This window comes from Lathyrus oleraceus, chromosome 4 (assembly GCF_024323335.1).
Source record: "Lathyrus oleraceus cultivar Zhongwan6 chromosome 4, CAAS_Psat_ZW6_1.0, whole genome shotgun sequence".
NCBI lineage: Eukaryota > Viridiplantae > Streptophyta > Magnoliopsida > Fabales > Fabaceae > Lathyrus > Lathyrus oleraceus.
Genome location: NC_066582.1, coordinates 63,379,461 through 63,397,520, shown reverse-complemented (window position 1 = coordinate 63,397,520; position 18,060 = coordinate 63,379,461). Strand labels below are relative to the sequence as shown.

Below are 18,060 nucleotides of genomic sequence, written 5' to 3'. Positions count from 1 at the left end.
TCCCATTTGTTGGGAACTAGAGTAATTATTTAACGTTTCACCTTTACCCGTCCCATTTGTTGAGAACTAGAGAAATTCTTTAATATTTCACCTTTACCCATCCTATTTGTAGGGAACTGGAATAATTTTTTAACGTTTTACCTTTACCCGTCCCATTTATTGGGAATTGGAGTAATTCTTTGATGTCGTTCGGGGCCATTCTCGGCCAAAGGTAGGGGCCTCTTCCCTGCCCATAGGTTTGAGCCTAGTTAGAGGTTGATGTATCATAGACTCCGCCACCTATGCTCTTGGAGTGCCCAGTTTTCTCAAAAAGGAAATTCATGAAGATTTCAACACATAACATAACATCATTTATACTAAAAATATTACACTGATGGGTAACTAAATTGTTGAATGACTTTAGAAAATACGTAGCTTAAGTACCGCTTGAGCTTTAGGGCCTTAGCAATCCCATGTCCTCAAAAACCGAGATTGGAATAACGTCCTCGTAACACCCTAAATTCAATTAATTAATTTAATTTAATTATTTATAATTTAATTTGATTAATTTATGTTTTAAATTATTTGTGCTATGATTGTGGGGGTAAGTGTCATAGGGGTAGAGGTATAGAGAGAAAAAGAGCTTGGCACATTTGCTTAGAAATTATTTAAAATTTTGATTGATTATTAGAATAAATAATATTTTATAAATAATATTTTTATTTGAATTAATTAATTAATTAATTAAATGATGAAATTGGGCTATTTGTGAGAATTTGAGGAAATATGGGTTAACAATAGATAAGCTATTATTAAGTTGGGAAAATTTCATAATTAGACAAAGTGGCGAGGGAGTATATATTCTAAAAGTAGGGAAAGAGCTAGGTTTTTAGAGAAGCTTCAGACACGTAGAAAAGAGGCAAAAGAGGGGATGAGAAGCAAGCTAGGAAATTAGGGAGAGAACTCATAGAAGCTGCACAAATCATCAACAATTACTGAAAATCTAAGGTAAGGGTGGAAAATTGTTTCAATAATAAGGGGTATGATGGAAGGGTAGAGTGGATGGACTCATAACCTTCTATATGCTTTATTATTCTTTTGATTTGATGATGATAATACTGTTTTTATATGCAATGATATGATTATAAGCAAGGGTATTGATATGTTGTTGTTATGATGTGCTTGAATCAAATGAATCATGTTGAATTTGATGGAAATTTGATGGTTTAGAGATGATGGATATGATGATATTGTTGTAATGTGTTGTTGATCCATGAACCCATGAAATAATATATGAGTTTATGGTGTGATAGTCGTAGGAATTGGGATTAATATGATAGATTTTCATAAAATAAGTTGTTGTTATATAAGGTAGTGTTTGGATGATTAAAAAACTGATTTTTAGACAAAAAAATAGTCGTATGTGTTGATCTATATAACTAATATGTCGACCTGTTCGATGCATGTATCGACCTGTATAGGTCATGAATCGACCTGTATCGGTCATGAATCGACACATGCAGTCAACATATCAAACATAAGCTACAATCTTTAAAAATGAGGTATATGAGCCGACCTGTACATGTTATGTGTCGACTCATACGAGTCATGTGTCGACACATAACTTCCAGAATGTTCATTTTGCATTGTTCGACAATTTTGGCCATAACTTTTGATACATATATCCAAATAACGTGTTGTTTGAAGCGTTAGAAAGCTAACACTTAGTTTTATAACATGGTAGTGATTGGTAAAATGTTTGAATATTATTAATGTGCCTAATGTATTAATAAATGTATTGGCTTATATATTTGGTTGATGAATCGTTACATTGTTGTAATATCACTGTGTGATAATGATGTTGTTATATTGATGATGTTATGATAATGTTGTTAAGGTGTTGATGAGTTTCTACCATTTGTTGATGTTATTAATGTTGTAACATGAATTTATTGTTGCGCATGATGAATGATGTGATGCATAAATGATGAGATGTATATAAGGATCCTTTTGGTGAACCTTGTTATGATGATGCATACTTTTTAGAGTCATGCATCATGGTGTACAAGCTTCGGTCCAATTTTAGTATGCTCTGGTCCAATGGTGGGGATTGGGAGCGAGTAGCCGGTTTCAGGGGGGAATCAGTGAAGTATTACCTATGGTGGTGGTAATGATTTAGTTTGATCTGGTCCTATGGTGGGGATCGGGAGTGAGATGAATCTGAGTGTTCATGAATGGTACCATAAGCATATAAGTTGTTATCGTTGTCATGAGTTGCATAGCATGAATGAAATGTATGTGTGAAATATGACTATGTGTGATGATAATGTTATTATGTAAGATGTTGATGATAATTGAGATGTTGTTGTGTATGGTGTTGATTATGATTTGGGTGTGACAATGTGATATATTGTTGTGCATGATTGTGTAGATGTTGTACTTTATTTTACATTTTATACCATTTATTATTGAAAATGAATTCTCACCCCTTATGTTTGAATGTTTCCTTTATACAAGCATCGTGCAGATACTCAGAAGTAGATCTCGCGGAAGTGAGTGGAAGATAGCTCTTGGAGTGGCTTCCTATTTTACCATTTTATTTAGTAGGATCTTGCTCTTATCATGTAACATCAGGATGGGAATATTTTCTATCACTTCTTTTGTTTTGTTGAAGTTGTTATTTATGTTTGATGAAATTTTAACATTGTGGCGAGTTGAATATATAACTCTTTTTGTTGCGTTATGAAAGTTGAAGTTTGTGAGACTAAATGTCATGAGTTGCAATTTTTGTGTTTAATTGATTTAATAATGATTCTTCTGCGATGATCCCCTAAGTGAAGGTGAGCATACGATGATAGGTTTTATGTAAAATTTTGTAACCCGTGTTACAAAGCGGGATATGTTTGATGTGAGTGACACCCTATGTGGTTGTATTTTTTATCACATTATGCATTAAAATTGTATGTTGGGTTTAGGGTGTAACATAGTGGTATCATAGCAGGTCAGTCGGTGTGGCTAGGTTGTTTAATTATGTTTGTTCCCTACTATGCGACATGTGTGTGAAAATACTATAAATGCTTGTTTTGTTTTTCGTTTGCAAGTTCAGAATGAGATGAGTGGGGAGAAGTGAATGCTTCTCTTGGATGTTCCAACTGTGTAAAGCTTGGATATCATGTTACTGGATGCGAGAGTGTAGTGTTAGCTAGTTCATCAATTTTGAGAATGTTGTGCTTTTCCTAAACCCGAAGAGAGTTCAGATTCGAGGATGATGTCGGTTAACAAAATGGTGGGATCCTTGAGGGAAGATGTCCAGGTGTTCTCATTGTTCGCTTCCTTGTGAGGGGGAAGTCGATGTTTTGGCTAGAGATGAGCCAATAGTGTGTTGAGTATCCTGACGTGTTTCCTAAGGATGTGTACGGTTTCTTTTTCACTGGAACAAGTTGATGTTATTCTTGGAATGAATTGGTTGGAGTTAAACCAAGTGTTTACCAATTGTTTTGATAAGTCGGTGCAATTTCTTGAATCCAAAGAGGATATGGATTTGATATTCTAGTATGCTGGTCCAATTATGATGTATTTGAGGGAGAATAATCAGGTACTGTTGAGATTTGCTTCTCGTAGAGCAAGGAGAAATGTGATGGCTAGTGATATGCAAATGGTGTGTGATTTCTGATGTTTTCTTGAAGATATTTGTGACTTGCCTCCAGAGCATGAATATGAGTTCAATGGACGTGAAAAGGTTATGTTTGTATCTTCTAAACAAGTGACTGAGTTTGTGAAGGACGATGTTGCAGTGTTTATGATATTAGCTTCTATGAAGGCAGGAACTTAAGGTGTGTTGGACGAGCTACTTGTGGTGAGTGATTTTTCATAAGTGTTTCCAAATGATATTGGTGATTTGCTGCCAGGGCATGATATGGATTTTTCTATAGACTTAGTACCCGATACTAGTCTGATGTTGATGTATCCTTATAGGATGTATGCTTCGGAGCTGGGTAAATTGAAGAAGCAACTGGAAGATCTGCTTGAGAAGAAGTTTGTTCGTCCGAGTGTTTCGTTGTGGGGTGCACTGGTGTTGTTAGTGAAGAGGATTGATGGTAGTATGAGGCTATGCATGGACTACCGACAGCTGAATAAGGTGACTATCAAGAACAAGTATCCACTTCTGAGGATTGATGATTTGGTGGATCAGTTAGTAGGTGCTTGTGTGTTTAGCAAGATAAATTTGTGTTCGGGTTATCATCAGATTCATATGAAGCCTGAAGATATTTTGAAGATGGCTTTCAAAATGAGATATGGTCATTATGAGTATTCGATAATGCCGTTTGGTGTGTCTAATGCGCCTAGAGTGTTCACGGAATATAGGAATAGAATATTCCATTTATATTTATATCAGTTTGGGGTTGTGTTTATCGATGATATATTGATATATTCGAAGATGGATGAAGAACATGTGGGGCATATGAGAATTGTATTGCAGACATTGAAAGAGAACCAATTGTACGCAAAGTTTTCCAAGGGAGAATTTTGGTTAAGAGAAGTGAGTTTCCTTGGTCATGTGATTTCTAGTAGTGGTATAGTTATGGATCCATCGAAGATAGATATTGTGTTATAATGGGAGACTCTGAAGTCTGTCACTAAGATTAGAAGTTTTCTTGGATTAGTTGGTTAATACAGGAAGTTAATTGAAGTTTTTTTGAAGTTAGCATTATTATTGACTCAGTTGACTATAAGGGGTCAATCATATATTTGGGATGTGCATTGTGAATAGATTTTCCAAGAACTCAAAAAGAAGTTTGTGTCTACTCCAATTTTGATTTTTCTGAACCCAAGTGAGTCCTTTGTTGTATATTGTAATGTTTCAAAGATGGGTCTGGGAGGTTTTTTGATACATAATGGTTAGGTTACAACTTATGCTTCTAAGTAATTGAGAGTTCATGAAAGGAATTATCCTATGAATGATCTTGAGTTGGCAGTAGTGGTATTCGTGTTGAAGTTTTGGAGGCACTATCTGTTTCGTTCCAGATTCGAAGTGTTAAGTGATCACAAGAGTTTGAAATATTTATTTGATCATAAGGAATTGAATATGAGGCAAAGGAAGTGGCTCGAGTTTCTGAAAGATTATGATTTTTACTTGAGTTACCATCTAGGTAAGTATAACGTTGTAGCTGACGCATTAAGCAGTAAATCTTTGCATATGTGAATGTTGATGGTTCGAGAGCTAGAGTTGATCGAGCAATTTAGAGATATGAGTTTAGTATGTGAAGAGATTTCTAACAGTGTGAAGTTGGGAATGTTGAAATTGACGAGTAGTATCCTTGAAGTGACTAGAGAGAGTCAGAAGACCAATGTGAGATTGGTTGACCGACTTATATTAATTAATCAGAATAAGGGTGGAGACTTCATAATTGATGAGAATGTCGTTATGAGGTTTAGAGACAGGGTATATGTACCATAGGTACCCGAGCTTAAGAAGAGCATTCTTGAGGAGGGTCATAGGAGTGGGTTGAGTATTCATCTCAGTGCCAATACAATGTATCAGAACTTAAACAAATTATTTTTCCGGTCAGGAATGAAAAAGAAAGCATTTTCACATTGCCAATTTTGGAAGCATTTTCAAGTGTGAAAATATCACTTACATTTTGTTATAAATAGAGGTCCATTGCATCAGTTTGAAAGACCTTGCGCACCAGCTTTGCCTCCAACCATTGAAACCCTCACAATTCAAAGGAAAACCTGATAAATGTCACTTGAATATTGAGTTTGAATCTCACTGTTTGGAGATTCAAGAGCTCCAGGATCCAAAGCCTTGTACCATTCCTAATCTACTTCTGAATCTCACTGTTAGGAAATTTGTCACTCTTTTCAGGTTCGATAGGATTTTTCCCATTCAAAGCTGCTAAAACTTTGCACGCATATGGTGGCCCTTGCGTCAATTCAGCAAGGTCGATCTCATTGTCGTCGAAGTCTGAAAGTCCATGACATGAACCTTCGTCATCATTCCTGAAGTCGACATAGGCTACCCTTTTAACTTTATTTGCCATAGCCTTTTCTTCCTTCAAATGTTCTAATTTTCTAACCCTGTCAGCCAATTGGGCCACCTCCCTTAAGTACTGAGTATCTAATTTCTTTCTGATCGAATAGTCGAGGCCCCTAGCGGCCATTTCGACCAGTTCATGCTCTGGTATTTGCGTAAAACACCTAGCTTTGAGTAATCGAAACCTATTTAGATAGTCATCAATTGGCTCAATGAACTTTCGCTTGAAACTAGCCAACTCCTTCAAACTTATCTTTGTTTGCCCCATGTAAAACTATTCATGGAACATTCTTTCCAGTTGGTTCCAAGTGTCGATCGTACTTTGGGGCAAGGTAGTGAACCATGTGAAAGCATTCTTTGTGAGAGAACTTGGAATTTTTTTTATCCTAAGGCTCTCATTGTTTGACATATCTCCAGTCTCAACTAAATATCTAGCCACGTGCTCGACAGTGGACTCAGTGGTATCCCTAGCAAACTTGGTGAATTTGGGGATTTTGGTTCTAGGGGGTGCTTCTGCCTACAAGATATACTCTGACAAAGGTGACGTATAATTTGGCCTTCTAAGACCGAAATTTACCCCATTTTGAATCATAATTCTTTCGACTATAACTGCTAAATTATTATATGCTGCCACATCGTCATATCGAACTTGTCGTATGATATCATCAACATTTTGGTTTCTATTCACCATTATATACTTGGTTCCCTGGGTATTTGTGGTTCGATCCTAGGGGGTACTGTTACTCCCCATTGGTTTTGTGGAATCTGGTTAATGGTGAGGTCATCTTCAAAAGTGGCCTCTTGATTTTCTCTTACCCAATCTCTAGGAGGAGGTCGTTGGTGCTGAGGTACACCAAGGAATTCAGACATTCGTGCTACCTGTGTTGTCATCTGTTGATTCGACTGAGTCGTATTTTGCATCAAAGGATTCAACACAGTGGTCAAAGTCTGAGTCAACATTTGAACCATTTCATGGTTGCTTTCGTCCATCTGTTGCCTCCATGCTGCCGCTGAGTTATTGGTAAGAGTAGGTAGTTATGTTGGGTGTCTAAAACCTGAAGATTGGTTAGTTCGACCCATGTTAACCCCAGATCCTTGCAATGGAGAGTTTATGTTAACCACTGGTTCTGAAAAAGTAGAACTAGCGTTCTGTAAATTGACCATTACTGAAGTTGGCATTCCATACGGCTGTTCTCGACTACCAAATGATATTGAGAAACCAGGGGGTGCCAACGGCCTATTTGGAATATCTCTAAATGGTTGGGGAGTATGAGGAGGTCCCCTAGGCCCAATGTAGGTTAAAATTGGTTCAGTATGGGAGATCGAATGTGTAGGCGTCGAACTCACCATAGACGGAACTACTTCGGACACATGCGATGTGGTCGTGTTTGCCCTTATCGAAGAAGAAAGGGGTGTTATGTTACTGGTTGATGGATTTTGAGAGTTTTGGGTATCTTGCGCATTCACATTTGCCACCCTCGTATGGGATTCTCTCCCTGCTCGTTGTTCATTGTTTATGGCTATTTTACCACTTTTTAATAACATACAACAAATCTTTTCCAAAAAAAAAACTTAACAACCAGAACTACACACAATTCGTAACGTTAGCATTAGTCCCACTCGGCGTGCTAATTTGTTTACCTTGAAAATCGGTAAACAACCGCTGATCATCCAAATTTCTAAATTTGGTTACTCGCAGGATCGATCAGATTGATCCTAGAACATGTGCTAATTGTTTCGAAAATGAGTTTTGGTAATAACAAACACTCCAATAATAAGCACAAAATTAGAGTTAGAAATTGAATAAAAAGGGTTGGTATGAAGGAGAGGTAAAGGACTTGTAATGATAAACAATTGACAAAAATAAATGCTGAAAGCAAGGAAATTGTAAAGGACTATAAATGACAAAGAAAAGAAGAGTGTTTGAAATGAAGCAATAAAGAAATGTATTTCTGGAAACAAAAAGTAAAGATAACTTTGTATTGCTTTGAAGTAACTAACAATGGTGTAAATAAACGTACATTTTGTGATTTACGATTCTTCTTCACACGAGTACTTGGTAAATTTACAGGTTTTTGTACATACTTTGACACACACTTTTCTAATACTAAGACCCTGTATTTATACTGGATCAAGATAACCATTTCTGATGGTTCTTCAATCACGTCGAGACACATGGCGCCTTGCATGTACGCAATTATCTACTATACTCCACGTGTACTCTCAACGGTTTCTAAGAAGGGCGAAGTTCTCCCTTATTTGAATTTTAAATCTTTGGTCGAAAACCATTTTCAACTGTTTTTTTTCAAGAGATTCTTCTGGAGTCTCAACTGTATGCTGATCCTCATCAACCTTGCCCAGTCGAATCAACCCCAGCTAGTCGAATACTATTTTCTGGTCGAAAAAGAGTTGTACATATGATTTCCAATTTTGATAATTTTTAATGGGCGTCGAAAATATGAGCTAACAGGAGGACGATGCATTAACACGAAGCACATGAAAATCAGGAATTTTAGTTCGTGGTGATGCAGTGGCAGTAACCTCTAATGACTCAGCCATGGCAGAGGAAGAAGACTCAGTTAAGAAACGTGAGGAACTATAACCGAAAACAGTTAGAGAGAAAAAAAACTGTTAGACCGTTAGAGAAAGCGGAAGGAGTCAAATGCGAATGATACCATATTGGAATTTGTTAAAAGGAACTTCATTTCATACTTTGCATGAATGAATTAATTTTACAAGATATATGATGCACTATCTAATGTATTTTATGAATGGTTGCATCATGATGTTGATTATCCTAATACATAATGTGCATATCTATATTCTTCATGCTACCATTACTACATTATGCTTCGACTATTGTCGAACAAATTACTTCGACTTTCGAATACATGCAACTACTTGTAATATTTAGATTCAAAATTAAAACTTTATATACAATACTCTCACGAATCACCCGTTTTTAAAACTTCAAAAGACCAATCATAGTCATAGATTCAAACTTTTTTTTGAGCCATTTATCATTGGTAGCTAGTAGAAATAAATAAAGTACCAAAAAAAGTTAAAAAATAAAAAAAGATGAAATTATTTGGTACAACCGCAGAGGGTGTGAGCCCCACCCACTCCCACTCACGACGTAACCGACCCCAACCATCCCATTCTTCAATCTAACAACTCTCTTCTCTCTTGCATTCCAAACTTCCCTTTCTTCCCTTTCATTTTTCAAATTCCAAATCTTCATTCTTCTTCTTCTTCTTCATCTTCTTCAACAACAATACTCATGACTACAGAGCTTCTTCAAATCGATCCTTCCGAACTTAGATTTGTCTGTAAGTCCTTCTTTTCTTACTTCTTACTTATATCATCATCATCATCATTGATTACAAATTTATTCACAATGCTGTTATTCTTTCTTTCCCTTTTCATCTAGTTGAATTGAAGAAACAAAGTTCATGTTTGATTCAACTCGGAAACAATAATGATCACTATATTGCTTTTAAGGTACTAAGTCTTTTCAAAAATCTCTTCATTCCTGAAAAATATGCTTGTGATTTTGTTGTAATTTACTGCTAGGTTAAAACGACGTCGCCGAAGAAGTATTGTGTTAGACCTAATATCGGCCTCATCAAGCCAAGGGAGAAATGTGATTTTACTGGTATTTTTCATGTATCTTGTTAAGTGCTAAATTCTTTTGTTATTTTTGTTTTCAGCATGATTCAAGTAACATAGATTGTTATTGGCTTATGTTTATTTGTTGGATTTAGTTACTATGCAAGCTCAACGTACTGCGCCCCCTGATATGAATTGCAAAGATAAGTTTCTTATTCTAAGTACAGTTGTTCCATTTGGAACTACTGAAGATGACATTACATCTGATATGGTGAGAATCATGTTGTTTATTTGTTTTTGTCTTGTTTTTTTTCTTTTAGGTTTTAAGAGTTATTAAGATATTGTTGGATAGTCTAACTCTTTTCGTTCGGTTTTTATTTGTTGAGTGATTTTGGATTTCTTCGCGTTATAGTTTGTAAAATACAGTGGATATATTGAGGAGAAGAAACTGAAGGTAGTCCTCATTAGTCCACCGTCTTCGCCAGTTTTGCTTCCGGTAAATGGTGATATGAAACAGGATCCGTCTTACCAAATTAATGTGCTAAAAGATAGGGTGATAAGTGGAATTGAAAACATACCTCCCCCTCTAAAAGTGAGCTCCTCTCCTTCCAAGTTTCAAACATGAATCACTTTCACAAGTTACTTGGATTATGATATGATGTTCTGAACATTGGATGGTTGATGATAAATTAATGACTCTTTTGTTTTTTGTTTCTTTTTATCAGACTTCTGCGGAAGTTAAAGGTTTGGAACCAGTCTTAGATACGGGAGAGGAGAAATCAAATGAGGATAATGTCCCGAGACATGCTGAAAACGAGGGTGATATGAAGCCAGCAATAGATGATGATGTGCAGTTGAATTTAGCAAAGGGTTGTGAGGAGTTGAAATCAAGACTTTGTTTGATGGATTCAAAGTTAAGAGAGGTTAGAGCTTCTGAATTTAGATTAAGCATTATGAATGTAAGTTTTCTAGTCCATGTGCCTGACATACTTAAATGTGATTTTCTCAAATTGTTGGCGGGTAGTGTGAACGTTATTAGGCTACTATCTAGAATGGGAATTGATGGAAAAAATGAATTAGCCTGCGTAATTTCAAGCTATCTAATATCTATTAACGGTGTAATTTGCTAATATGTGAATAAACAAGGCTAGGATATATCATAATTCCATATTGTTTAGTTCCCTGTGAGCCAAAGAGAGATACTTTATCATCAACTAATGCATGTTTGGTATCACGGCGAGCCATCATGATTTCTCAAACCCACCTTGAAACCAAACATGCACGAATCTTCTACAATTCATTTGAAGTTAACGCATTTGTGTTTGAGTAATGATTATTCCCTAGGGCCATAAGTTGGCTTAAAAGGTTGTAAAATGCTTATTCTATGCCAGTGTGGTTTATAAAGATGTTATCTCAGCTTACGTATGGTCCAAGACTTGGAGTCAGTTCTTTAAGTTGTGTTTTTTGAAAATCTATTGTAAAGTTCAAAGATGGAAGCGAGTAACATATTTAGTTTTGATCTTTGTAGGCTGAGGTAGCCATGATGAAGTTGAATGAGGAGAAACACACATACAATAAAGAAAAAGATATGCTAAAGAAAGAATTGGTAGGTTGGTTTGTTATTTTTAATGTTATGTTGATGTTATCACTGCATGAATTTTGCTTGTCATATCCATCAGTGGGGACATAGTCTTAAATTGAAGTTTGCAGTTGTAATTGCGCGTGCAATGTAATGTGTTTGTCGCTTCCGCAATTGCATCGCGACCATAATTGATTTGTCTGCTTTATTTTTCTTAGTATTAAGGGTAACAACATAACTACAACTGTAGTTTAAAACTTTGAGGGAGGGGAAGATCTGCATTTTCCATTCGTCTACAACGTTGTGATTCACTTGATTTCTTCTGGCATTACATACCCAAAATGAGAGTTTATGCTGATTATTGAATGTTTCAATGTTCATATCTTCTGATTCTTTAAAGCAGTGAAGTTATGTTTTGAGCTGCGATACATTTTTTATTGACGAAGATGATTGATCAATGTTTTTCTCAATACATGATAGGAGGCACTGAAGAAGAAAAGTAACGTGAAAGTTCAGGCAGGCTTTCCATTACTGTTTGTCTGCATGGTTGCTATTGTAGGTGTGGCAGTTGGATACTATATTCAGCCATAAGGCATAGAATTGCTTGCGTATGATAGAAGACGTTCTGAAAACTATGGTTTCTCTGTAATTGTTCATTATGATAGTTTCACTATGATAGTTTTACTTGATCGATGTGTTAATATGTGACATGAGAATGTGTGTAAAGTGAACTACACCTATCAATAGAAGCATATAATAAGCAGCCTTATGATATTTTCAGTGGATGATTAATAAATAAATAGTATTCTCTACACATATTATCACACGGATACACAATCTTTCTGCTCCAAATATCAGTAACTTAGAAATTCTTATTGCACAATCAAGCAAATGTAAAATCTATATCTTCTGTCGGGACGCATGGTGTTTTCACCCACAACATGTACAGACCAAAAATTTGAGTTCACAAGCAAACACCTCTTGTCTATATCTGTAAGTATGCTCCTACAAATCCTTTCTTTCTCTGTATCTTCATTTTTTTTCTCTTTTCCCAATTAGCATCATATAGAAAGTTGAAATCTTCTAACAACTGACAAAAACAACACAATCAAAGCCAAATTTAAGCCATACCCACACCACACCCTTTATCACACATGATCAGTATGTTAATGCCATTGATGGACACTTTGTTAAATGGGAGAACCAGGAACATAAGGTACAAAACCCCGGCCACCAAAGACAGGTCGCATGAAACAATTGTCAAATTTGCGCCAGTAGTGATGCACCCCGTGGCTTGGAATCCGAAGGAGCAAATGCAATCTGTTTGGTCTTTGTGTCCCATCATTGCCCCCTACATCACCCTCTTCATTGCCAAGAAGTGGCACACTGAATGATTTCGGGCTCGGCGGTGTGGAGGGTATGCTGATTATTATGTGTTTAGATGAAGGAAGCAATAACCTCACAAGTGGCTTTGTCAATAACCCAAACACCTGCACATTTCAGATGTTCAAAATAATATTTGAAAATGACACTTCCCCTAATCTACCAATGTGCCGTTTTGGTTGAGTAGAGTAAAGTCTAACCACTGTGCTGAAGAGTACAACACTAATTGTACTAGTGATCATGATCGCGTTTTCGCGCAATTTAGTATGGCCGAGCCTAGTAAACTGCATGTAAAAAAAGTGTTTGTCACTACAAGTCAATTACAGAATTCCAGGATGTTGAATTGGAAGCTATGAAGTTTGATATTTCACCTGATTGTATGCAAGTGCAATCGAAACAGCGCCACGCATCAGACCAGCCCACCAAATTGTCACCTGTGAAACAAATCGTCGGCGCGGAATGTAATACACCAACTAACTCCGCTATAAAGATCTTGAAATGGAAATTAGAAAATTAATACATACTTGTTGCTTAAACTCAATTTTCTCAGATTGAGACTTCTTAGACAAGTTGGATATGAAGGAAAGAGGGAAAACAAATGCAGCTCTTCCCACTAGAATAAGCGCCAACAACAATGAACTGACTCCAATTGACTTTCCCGGACTAATGAAGAGATTGATCGCAATGTTAATTTCGCATTTGATAGTAATTTCAATATAGTTGAATAACTCTATCAATCTAAAATTCTTTTTACCTTTGACTCACAAATCGCCATTTCTCGATATCTAGTGCATCCATCCCAACATAAAGGAAGATAAATATCTCAGCAATGAATGACATAGTAGCAAAAGTATGCCTGCAAAAGTGTAATCAGTAGTAATCTTTATACAGATATAAATATGCTGCAAAATTTCACTTACTTTGTTGTTATTCTTGAACTTTCTGTCACGTTATGCCAGGTATAATGCGACATAAGAATGCCGCAGAAGAACACGGTCAAAATTGCACTAAAAGAAAATAGCTGCCAAATAGATAATAAAAATGATCAGTACTAGAATCAGTTAGGTTCAAATTCAAGAAAAAAGATCTTACTTCAGCTAGCATATATGAAAGGTAAGCCATTAGTATCATCAGAGCAACCTCGCGATCCGTAGAGTGTCTGACACGTGTCATAAAAAAACATTAGAAAATCACTAAAAACAATTTCTGAAAAATGTTTGAATATGTTTAACCAACCTTATCAACTTTCCAAAGTAGAGCTTTTTAATGATATATGCACTAAGCAACCCAACCTGAAAAACATTATCTGAGAAAATTACTCGAGTCCCAAGCAAATATCAGAAAAGACAGAATTAAAAATTCAATAGATATACTTACAAAGATTCCCAACACAGTGCTTGCGACGAATAAATACAAAAAGTTTCCTATTAAGTGTAAAGCTGTGGTGAAATCAATGTGGGAGAGATCAAAATTCTGAATTGCTTTGAAGAGTACCACAGAAGTTGCATCATTTACTACTCCTTCTCCAAACACCAAACTGTATAGTAAAGGTGTCTCGTCCTGGTTAAGAACCTGATGCAAACGTATCGATTATATTAAAGAAACGTCGCGTAAAAAGAGATGCGAAAATTGTTGAAATTTATTATACCTGCAATGTGCAAACAGAATCTGTTGCTGAAAATATTGCTCCAATTGCTGCATTCAGCAGAATCATGCAAGTGTTCATATGTGTACATAAGTTCAGCATAAAACTATATAACCTAAGTATATAACCACACATATAGATATATACCTAGATAATCTCCAATCTTGAGGGAACCAATATTTAATTTTTGGAAGAAGTGTATGGCACCTAATGATATGATGCAGAATGATATGAGTGTACCAATTGCTCCGAAAAGCATTATAGTCATAAAATTGCGGAAAAACTGTTTCTTCTTGACCTGAAACCTATGACAGATAAAAAAATAACAGCGAAATCGAAGTAAGAAGCATGACCTGAAACCTATGACAGATAAAAAAATAACAGCGAAATCGAAGTAAGAAGCATGCAATCTCTCAAAAAAATACAGTTGCAGGTAAAAGGAGTAGAAAACGAGACGGACCCGGCATTGAAAATGATGGGTGGGAGAAGGTAAATAAAGAAAAGATCTTCACTGAAAACCATTATATGCGAGCTTCTTCCTCCGGTCGTAAACAATATTAACACACCGGTGCACAAACCCTGCGATCACAAGCCATCAATAACATAACAGAACATTAACAGTAATATAATACTTAGTACTTACAATGAGAAGAGCAGTGATGGATTCATTAATCCAACGATTCTCCTCTAACAAATGACCAATGATGATGCAAGTACAAAGAAGAGCTACAAATATGTTTAGTGACACCACGGAAGCGTGGTCAGAGGTCATCATCGTCGCGAGTTTCTCGTATAAAGCTCCTTCTCCAACCATGTTCACTTCACTAAGGAAGGAAGAAAAAGAAGAAGGAAGAGTGTAACATATATAGAGAGATGAATGGAATATAAGTCATAAACCAGTTTTAACAGTTGATTTAAGAGAGAGTGATGAAGATTGAATTGAAGTGTGGTTGATTTGTGATGAGTTGGAATACTTTTAAGCATGCCTTTGCCTTTGTTGTATGCAACACTCATCATTCTGTTGTTTTCAAATCTCACACACACACTCACCTTCACTTTTTCTATTTTAGTTTCACCTTTTTCATTATTCAAATCTCTCTCTCACTTTCTCTCTCTTTTTATGATATTATCCTCCAACATAACAAACTATATAGTATTAATTATTGACCCAAAAGGGTTCAATTGCCCCTCACTTTGAACGCAAGGTGAGACATACACTCATGCATTTTGAATCTTTGATGATGAGTGTATGTTGTCGTGTGGAAGACTCTCATTGATTTTTCCATTTAGTATGATGTATTGTGTACCATTAACAATGCCATTTGAATTTTTAAAATTCCATAATATGATTCATGTAACGAGTTGACTCTAACTTTGAAAGTGCTCACAACAAAAGCAGTTTCATCAAATTTGGAGTTGATGGCTTTTCAGAAAAAATCTTTCTTGGGCTTTTTTATTTATTTATAAAATAAAGCAATTTCTTTTCCATCCTTATGGTTGTGACTCACACCTTTGAAAATTTAAAAATGCCTTCAAAAGATTTCAGAGATGCATCTCCTAATGCACCTTAAATTTTTCATCTTTCGTTAATCAAACAATCATCTCATTTTTGCCAAAAATTGATATGAAGACCATCTGCGAATATTTTTGAGGTAAGTTCGAAGATACATCTCCGAAATCTTCTCTGCATGTTTCTTGAGAGAAACATTGTCCTAAGTTTGAATTTTTTAATCCAAAGTAATTTTAATTAGACTAACATTGTCATTATTTAATTCAAACATTAATAAACACGAATATCATATAACAAGTTAATGCATTATTAAAAAAACATTCAATCATATTACAAACATTGTTCTTAAAGTATGAAGAAAAAAAACTAAAACATCCCAATACAAATAGAAACATAATCTAATGTGTATGTCTAATCCTAACTCCCTGGCTCCTCTTCTGCCACCGGTAACCCAAGACATTCTGTGTCTCGGGAAGAATGGAACGTATTAGGCCAACTGCATCATCGTCGTCTCTCTCAAATAGCACAGACTATATGCTCTCACGCGTAGTCCACATAATATTCTGACAAATCGGCAACACATCAATGGCATGGTCATCTTTGACATGCTCATTCTCCAAGATCTCCTCATGAGCCCGCCTAGGTGGATGTCTATGAGCGTCTGGTGTCATAACAGGGTGTGACACACTATAGAATCAAGTCATGTAATCGTCCATATAAGACCACTGACTTGTGGCTGACATACTTAAATACTCATCTGGTATCAGATGACTCTCGTAATTCGCCAGTATGTCATCAAGATGTCTACAGACGATGATGTTAGGAGCATACACGAAGAGAGATGTCATAATGATCTGCACATATCCAAACCGACGCATGCATCGCTCTGACAGATACCTGCACATTAGATTCATCCCACATGCCAGCCATCCGGAGTAAAATGAAATGGGGTCGAAGGAAATAATTTCCTGGTGAGTGTTGTATGGTGTCCAATCGATGTCATCATGCCGAGTCTGGTCAATATACTCAACAGAACAACCGCACGCAATCATTCCCTCTGTGCGAGCAATATAGGCAAGTATGTGGTCAATCATCAATATACTCTACCACACATTCAAATCCATGTATGCGGTGAAAGTGAGATATGATCCATCTCTGAAAATGAATAAAAGAAAAGTATTATTAACAAGTGTAAAAAAAGTGGTTTTAATATTAATAGTGGCTATGGAAATTACCGTCAGCAAGGTGCAGGAGTCTGTCATTTTCTTTGTCGTCCAAAGAGAATCTTCGCTTATTTTGGAGTACAAGTATATCAAACAGGCGAGCTCCGACACTTGTGAATGTCCGACAAGTCGATGAAATACTTAAGGTATGCCACATCGGCTTAGGTTGCACTTTTGTCCATAAAAATGGATGTGTAAACTAAGAGTAGGAGTAAACACCTTAAAACACACTCCAAGTGGTAGGTAACCTGTCGATCATCGTCGTCGGCATTCTCGACCAACTCTTAGTTGTTTTGATATAACGTCTCCAAGTAAGAAAATTTGGCATATGCACCTTTGGTGCTCTCGCACTGCATCAGGGCATTCATTGGGTAAACTCCCAAATAAATGACCATCATCTCCTTGGATTATTCACATTTGATCCTGGAATGATCAAGTAACTTCCCCCTTGATGGGAAGGTTTATAAGGAAAGTGATGCCATCTAGTGTGATCGTCATCTTGCCAATGGGGAAGTGGAAATATGGCGTTTCCTTATGTTATATCTCAGCAAAAGCCCCCTTCATGCCATGGCTAATGATCTTGCACCTGGAGCAACACATGCCTGCAAGATCGGAGTACTAGAGGACACTATAGAACCAATGATCCTTAGGCTGATAAAGCTTTAGACCCTTTTTGTTATGGTTAACAAACTTCAAACAATCACACTCCTGATAAAAAACAAAATATCATTCGTAGGGAAAATGTTTAAAACATATAAATAACAATCGTTAACAAAAATACATCTCTAATCCAGACATGACCATCAACATGATCTCTATAGTATATCAGTAAGGAGGTGTCAGAGGGACCTGCTGGAAAAGGGTCTGCAAGTGGAGGAACACCATCATGTGCAGTAGTGGGAGCTTTCTCATGTGTACGTGATAAGGGGAGACGTGGTGTTTACTAGTGATTTCTGATAAACAACCGCTAGTCTTCCAAATTGATATATTTTTGGTAACTTACAGGATCGACTAGATTGATCCTAGGACATGTGTCACAAGAACTATTATTACGGTGATTTGACTCATGGTTAAGTTTGTTTCTGGTTTATGGAC

General features: G+C 36.3%; 2 protein-coding genes across 3 annotated transcripts; one reads left to right on the top strand and one right to left on the bottom strand.

Annotated features, from left to right (window-relative positions):
* The first annotated feature begins 9,092 nt into the window (after positions 1-9,092).
* LOC127073356 (vesicle-associated protein 1-2) lies at positions 9,093-11,978 on the top strand. 2 transcript variants are annotated; one of them, XM_051014509.1, is made up of 8 exons: positions 9,093-9,345; positions 9,447-9,517; positions 9,590-9,671; positions 9,781-9,896; positions 10,038-10,217; positions 10,351-10,548; positions 11,154-11,231; positions 11,685-11,978. In XM_051014509.1, exons 1-8 carry the CDS (start codon positions 9,297-9,299, stop codon positions 11,793-11,795), a joined length of 885 nt encoding a protein of 294 aa, XP_050870466.1. In that variant the 5' UTR covers positions 9,093-9,296; the 3' UTR covers positions 11,796-11,978. The 2 variants fall into 2 exon arrangements, with proteins under 2 accessions (XP_050870466.1, XP_050870465.1); XM_051014508.1 differs by having other exon boundaries at positions 10,351-10,584.
* Positions 11,979-12,270: 292 nt separating this feature from the next.
* On the bottom strand, positions 12,271-15,225 carry LOC127073355 (sodium/hydrogen exchanger 1). Its single transcript, XM_051014507.1, has 13 exons — positions 14,876-15,225; positions 14,693-14,811; positions 14,380-14,537; positions 14,236-14,282; positions 13,965-14,159; positions 13,824-13,879; positions 13,680-13,746; positions 13,508-13,608; positions 13,342-13,443; positions 13,112-13,250; positions 12,959-13,021; positions 12,788-12,871; positions 12,271-12,694 (listed from the first exon to the last, which is right to left on the bottom strand). Exons 1-13 carry the CDS (start codon positions 15,044-15,046, stop codon positions 12,395-12,397), a joined length of 1,602 nt encoding a protein of 533 aa, XP_050870464.1. The 5' UTR covers positions 15,047-15,225; the 3' UTR covers positions 12,271-12,394.
* Positions 15,226-18,060: the final 2,835 nt, after the last annotated feature.